This window comes from Medicago truncatula, chromosome 5 (genome assembly GCF_003473485.1).
Source record: "Medicago truncatula cultivar Jemalong A17 chromosome 5, MtrunA17r5.0-ANR, whole genome shotgun sequence".
Taxonomy (NCBI): Eukaryota; Viridiplantae; Streptophyta; class Magnoliopsida; order Fabales; family Fabaceae; genus Medicago; species Medicago truncatula.
The window spans coordinates 36,202,695-36,209,256 of NC_053046.1; the positions used below are offsets into that span (position 1 = coordinate 36,202,695).

The following is a 6,562-nucleotide window of genomic DNA, read 5'->3' on the forward strand; positions in this document are numbered from 1 at the left end:
AACTAGCATCACAATCTAAATGTGTTTATTTTTGAAATGCAAGTAAGTTGTAGAATATAAAAAGTGAATGAAAGATAGAGAAAAACATGTATGTGCCTCACATACAATGTCGCGTTTTGAAGTACAAATGACACAAACATTGTGAAAATTACTCCTTACATGGTAATGAAACAAAATGCCATGAATAATTTTTTTCATTTACCGGCCAATTGTTTGGTGAAGGTTCATCTTGTACCACGTTTGAAGGAATTGCAGTATCCAAATCTAGTTGATCAGAAAACATGTTCATTAATATAAACTTGGTAATCACACACATTAAAAGAAGAACCATTAACCCCCCAAATAAATGTCGTTGCTTGAATTGTTTTTGCCAATATCTTATTTTACGTCGCATAGTGAAAATGTCTTTGGTGCCAAAAGACATTAATCCATAACGGTCCTCTCCTCCATCCAATAGGCCCCTCCTTGGTGCCATGAACATTCAATGAAATAAGAATTAGCCAGGCTTGACAAAAGAGAAATAATTATTAAATTTTTAAATGAGGTTATTAGAGAGATTTGAATTAAGGTTGATGAATGAAGAAGAGGTAATGAGAAACAAAAAAATTAACCATAGGTTCAAGTGGGTGGGGTTAATTGGAAGGACTTTTGTTTTTCTACCTTTTGTCTTTGGTGAGGCTTTTGTATAGTTAAATGGTTATTCTATATTTCATGAGAGCGGAATATTAGGCTATATATTCTCTTTGTTTCTCATGCTTTTATAGTTTGTATGCTATATTCAGTTTGATGAAACATGTGACAATTTCATTATTACAGTATAATAATAATACACTATAGTAGCATGAAAAATGATGATGATCATCATCATGTAATAAAAATAGTATTTGCCCTAAAATGTTGGCCTAGACGCATTGTAGAATATGAGTATGCAACACATTTCGTGTGCTAGTCCCCACTAGTTTTTCTATATGAGGTAAATATATCACATGTTTTCTTTCATTAAAAAAAATACTATTTCTTGAAACACATATGTCTAGTTAATAGTTTTTTCTAAAAATAAAAAGTTTTCCCCTAAAAAAATTAAATGTTTGAGTTGATAAGTTTTAATGGCTCACAAAAGAAATTGGATTGTCCATAGTCAATAATTCTATGTCTTCAAGCATTTGGCACGTGATTATTAGATTGAAATCAAATAATCCAAATTTAATGTTGATTTTAATTTTTTAAATAAAAAATACTGTGCTTGAAATATAGATTATAAAATCTCGATTCAATCACCACATATGTATCAAATGACAGCTTTCAATATTCTCGTGTAATATATTGTAAAAATAAACCACATGTAGCATAATAATTGATCATTTTTTTAGTTTAAAAAATAAAAGAAGTTTTATTTTTTTGAGGGAAAAAATTAAAGAAGTTTATTAATCGTAAAGTTACTGAAATATGTAATTTACTAAAATATAAATGTGGAGTTAATATAATGTCTTCTATGGGTGATAGTTCAACATCTCCTATGTGGAGAGTTGTTGTAAAGGTTTGGCCGAATGCTAAACCAAACATATGTTTTAGATATTTAAGGATGAAAACACCATCATATTTTGGAAAAAGGCTTGGATCCTGGGGTATGCAATATGCTAATCTTGAAGACCAATTTGGTACTCTTGTCCTACCATTAAAATTACTAATCCTATAGCATTTTATAGCAATAGTACGGGATGGAATTGGGATCGAATTTTGAGATATATTTTTGATGTATATGAATCAAGTTATTGATCTTGTTCAACCTCCTTCCCCGACACCTCGGACGTGCCCCATCAGAATCAAGCTTTTAATGGAGAATTCTTCATAAAAACTACATATGAGATGCTAAGTAATAGAATTAATAGCGAGGATTGTTTGAATTCCTTTGACAAAAATTGGAAGTGTAAGGGACCAACTAGAATTAGATATACTTTGTGGAAAACTGTTCATGGAAGACTTCTCACAATTGAATAAAGAGTCATAATGTTGATGATGACTTGTAGTATCAAGTGTGATAGATGTATGGAAGACCCAAAATCAATTTTTCATATTCTAAAAGATTGCGAAGATACTCTAAGGTAAATTGATTTTGAGTCTTCCATACATCTATCACACACTTAATAGTAGTCTACATTAGGATTTGTCTGTCTTCATATTATTGGGGCCTTCCTAGGTTAATTTATTTCATTATACTTTTACATATCAATTTACAAATGGGAAAAGATATTTATAGCGACAAAATGTTTAGCGAAAGTATTCCGAACGTGTGTTTCACTAACTCGAAATTATTGACATAGCATATTATTTCCACCCACTTCTGTGAATTCCGCAAAGCCGTACTTTTGTATTGGTTAAATTTGTTTTCGCGAGTCTTTCTTGATAATATTTTTCGCTAGCTGTGGCGATGCTCTTTGACTAATCTGGCTCGTGCGTAGAGGCATGCACACTGACCAAGCGTTGTTCCCTCTCGGAATGGAACCCGGTATTCTATTCTCCAGATATGTCATTGGAAAGAACTTTTTACCACTGGAGTCCAAACAACTTGATTTAGCAATGCTCTTTGCTGATGTATCATAGTTCCCATAATGTTTATTAAAAAGCTCAATCTAGAGATATACCATTATACTAGCTATAAAACCGCCAACAACAATAATGATAGGGATCTGTAAAAAAATAATAATGATAGGGATAAAATCAGTAATTTTTTTTAAAGGAATAATATTGATATTTTTTTGGATGTTAATCTTTCAATTTTTAAGGAAGAGGTCATAGTAATTTTAGAGTTTGGTTGAGAGGAATGATATGAATATTTTTTGTTTTGTTTTAAATCTTGTAAATATAGATTATATGTTTTAATCCTTGTAAATTCATTCACATTGAAGTTTGTTGTTATAATCTATTGTAGTCTTCCTTGTCAAAAAAAATAAAAAATTCATTGTAGTCTTTATGAAATTGGTCCTTACAATAACTTTTTTAGTCCTAATTTTGAAGGATTAAAATCAATTATTTTACATATTAGAAAGATCAAATCTAATACGAATCAAGTTTGCAAGGATTAAAATAAAACAATAAGGACAAAAAGCAAAAATTAAATATTTAGAAGGACTATTTTATTTTTATTTTTATAGAAAGACTGAAACTAAGACGAAGACGATTATACTATTTTCATATTTGAAATCCTAAAGAAGTGTGTTTGTTTTAGCAAAAACAATAAAAGAGGGTAAGAAAAGCCCAATGGATTGGGCCTGAAAGTAAAACCCTAACTGGCCCACTCAATTTAACAAAGTGTATAAGAACCCTAGAACCAAAATGAATCTGTGCTGCTTCCGCCGAACGAAGACTAACAGAGACAGAGGCAGCTTCTTCATCTTCACACCAATCAAAATGGTTAAAGGACGACAAGGAGAACGTATCAGGTTTCTCTTCTGTCCCTTCGATCTATACCTTTCAACACTTTTGATTTTATTGTTTCGGTTTTACTAATCATGTTATTTTGATTTTGTGTTTTTAATCAGGCTTTATGTCAGGGGTACCGTTCTTGGTTACAAGAGGTACTTGTTTTTCTTCTCCATTTCGATTTATTTGCAGTATTTATAGGTTAATTAAATCTAATTTGGGTTTAAGATTATATATAATTTTTTTCTTATGTTGTTTATTGGATTTTGATTTTGATCTGTTTAGCTGAACTTTATTTGTGCTAAGAAATGTTGAATGTTGTTTTAGCTGGACTATGCTGTTCTTTGAATTTTATAGTTCATGTTAGATATTAAAGTTTTCTTAAGTACATTCAGCATCTAATTTGTGTTTTTGATATATAAATTTAAGAGCAAAGACTCAATTTGGTCCTTCACAAATTTTGCATTATCACAGTAGGGACAATCAGTCCGCCTGTTATATGATTACTGATTTGGGTACTATTTTTTGTATGGAGTTAAATTAACCGGCCGGAAAATAATGAAATGAGACCAAATTCGATCTTCACTCTAAATATAAATATATAATTTTTCCTCTGTCGGTGCATAATGGGTCTCCGCTTGTGTATTTTGGTTTTGATGTTGGTCTGGTTTGCTGGGGATTATTTGTGCTAAGAAATTGGTAATGCTGTTATAGGTCCAAGGTTAATCAATACCCAAACACCTCTCTTGTTCAGATCGAGGGGGTAAACACCAAGGAAGAAGTTGCATGGTATGCTGGGAAGAAATTGGCATACATTTACAAGGCTAAAGTGAAGAAGGATGGTAGCCACTATCGCTGCATTTGGGGTAAGGTTACCAGGCCTCATGGTAACAGTGGTATTGTTCGTGCAAAGTTCAAGTCTAACCTTCCACCAAAATCAATGGTAATTTTTAAAGACATATAAATGGTTTGTTTTTTTCTTTTTCACAAACTGTTTTATTGTTTCTGAAAGTTTTGGTGTTGATTTGTTTGTGCAGGGAGCCAGGGTTAGAGTATTTATGTATCCAAGCAATATATAAGGTAATTTTACCATTTTATTAATGTTTGTTAACTTTATATATAGATTATTGATTGCTGAATGTTGAATTAATATGCTTTTCTGAACACGTGGTTTACGATTTTTAGGGCCATTATTATGATTCAATTGTTGACAATCCAAATAATCATATTATTAATTTTGCTATGTTAGATACGTTGTACCGATTCCACTGAATCAACTTGAAGTCATAAGTTCTCCCATTTCTGTTTCTCTAGAATTGTCTTGTGCAGTATGTTTTTTAATTATCCATGTGTGTCTTAGTTTGTTGTGCATTGTGCTATTTTCACGGTGTATATAGTGGTTGTATTAATCATAAAATTGTTTCTTTTATTTCTTAATACCTCAACTGATTGTTTATATTATTGGCTTTCTTTGGTGAAAGCTGAAAATTAATCTTTTGATATCTTTCTGGAAAACAAACTGCACACAGATCATCTTGGGAACAAGGTTTATAGTTTCTAAGATTTTATGTGTGCGGATAGTAACTATAAAGCCTTTCTGCTTGAACCTTCTCCTCCATGTATGGAGATGTGTTCCAATAAAACTGGCTTACAAATTTATCTAGCAAGTATTGTGTCTAAATTTTTTATTTCAATTTGATAGATAAAAATTGATCATTTGTTACTCTGTCAAAAGAAAATCGCACTTAGTTCTTCTTGGTAACATTTGTTTTAACAAAAATTGTTTCTAGGATTTTATCTGTGCGTATATCAAGTGAAAAACCATTCTGCTTGAGACGTCTCTTGTATCTATGGAGATGGAGATGTGCTCCAATGTAATTGGCTCACATTCTTATTTGGTTCTGCTTGAGCCTTTAACCTTATATTGTCTGTTTTCTCTCCTTATTTCTGTTTTATAAAAATCAAAACTGATTGTTTGATCTCTTTCTGGAGATCCAATACTGCACTTAGTTCTTCTTGGTAACATTGTTTAACAAAAATTGTTTCCAGGATTTTATCTGTGCATATAGCAAGTGTAAAACCTCTCTGCTTGAGGCTTCTCTTTTATTCATGGAGATGTTCTCCAATGTGACTGGCTTACATTCCTGAAAAATTAATTTATAATGTTATGTAAAAGCTCTGCTTACTTCTTTTGCACATAGAAAGATAGAGGGTGTGATTGGTTTTTGTTTTCACACCTCATTTGGTAAATTGGTTTGCTTAATCTTGTTATTTGCTTGTTGGTTTTTTAATTAAAGTATATATTGATTCCTTACATTGAGATTATAGGTTTTAGATCATTTCTTGTTAGTTGGTGCCTGTTCTACATTTCTGTATAGTAGTATCTGTTCTTTCATGGGAGCATCTTAACTTAAGACTAATTGAGGTTATTCCACACGCTAACTAGCAAAGTGAATTATTTCTTTGATGTACCAATTTATTATCATTAGGGCACTTTATAATAACTGAGAATGTTAATGCTATCATCCTCTTATTTTAGAAATTGCATGCTTAATCTTTGCATTTTGGTACAATGCCCTTGAATCATTTTCTTAATCAATTAACCTTGAAGTTGTTTGCCTAATCTTTGCATTTTGGTTGTCTTTGCAGATTTTCAGCGGTACCTACAGCCAGCAGTTGGATAGGTCATTGAAGTTTTTATTCATCCTGTTTTGGTTGTCTTTGCATTTTGGTTGTCTTTGCATTTTGGTATTTTTTTTTGTATCTCTGAACAGAATTTCCTTTTTCTAGGATGTTGAATTCGAATGTTTTTATTCGTGTTTTGTTGAGTACTAATCTCATTTGCACTGTTTTGTTTTTGTTTAGTCCTTATCTCGAATGGAGTCCCTCTTAATTTGGTTCTTGTGTTTACGTAAAATTAGATTAAAACAAATAACTATTGAAATCCAATTCCCTAAAATTACTTAACTAAGTAATTTTCAAGGTTAATCCTCATTATTTATGCATATTATTTGCGAACCTGCCCCACTCAGGTGAAATTAAATCAGTCCCATTACATATACGTGTGTGCGTGTTATGATGCAATCATGATTCATGATGAATCTTTTTGCTATAACTAGCAATTTCCTTTATTTAAAGATGT

At 31.4% G+C, this 6,562-nt stretch overlaps 1 protein-coding gene across 1 annotated transcript; it reads left to right on the forward strand.

Moving 5' to 3' along the window:
• The first annotated feature begins 3,292 nt into the window (after positions 1–3,292).
• On the forward strand, positions 3,293–6,317 carry LOC25494894 (60S ribosomal protein L35a-1). Its single transcript, XM_013598789.3, has 5 exons — positions 3,293–3,440; positions 3,540–3,575; positions 4,135–4,363; positions 4,458–4,500; positions 6,070–6,317. Exons 1-4 carry the CDS (start codon positions 3,334–3,336, stop codon positions 4,497–4,499), a joined length of 414 nt encoding a protein of 137 aa, XP_013454243.1. The 5' UTR covers positions 3,293–3,333; the 3' UTR covers position 4,500; positions 6,070–6,317.
• The last annotated feature ends 245 nt before the right edge of the window (positions 6,318–6,562 follow it).

Coding starts and splice junctions, on each gene's coding strand:
- LOC25494894 (XM_013598789.3), top strand. CDS start 3,334: ATGAATCTGTGCTGCTTCCGCCGAACGAAGACTAACAGAGACAGAGGC. Junction 3,576..4,134: donor ACCGTTCTTGGTTACAAGAG/GTACTTGTTTTT, acceptor ATGCTGTTATAG/GTCCAAGGTTAATCAATACC. Junction 4,364..4,457: donor ACCTTCCACCAAAATCAATG/GTAATTTTTAAA, acceptor TTGTTTGTGCAG/GGAGCCAGGGTTAGAGTATT.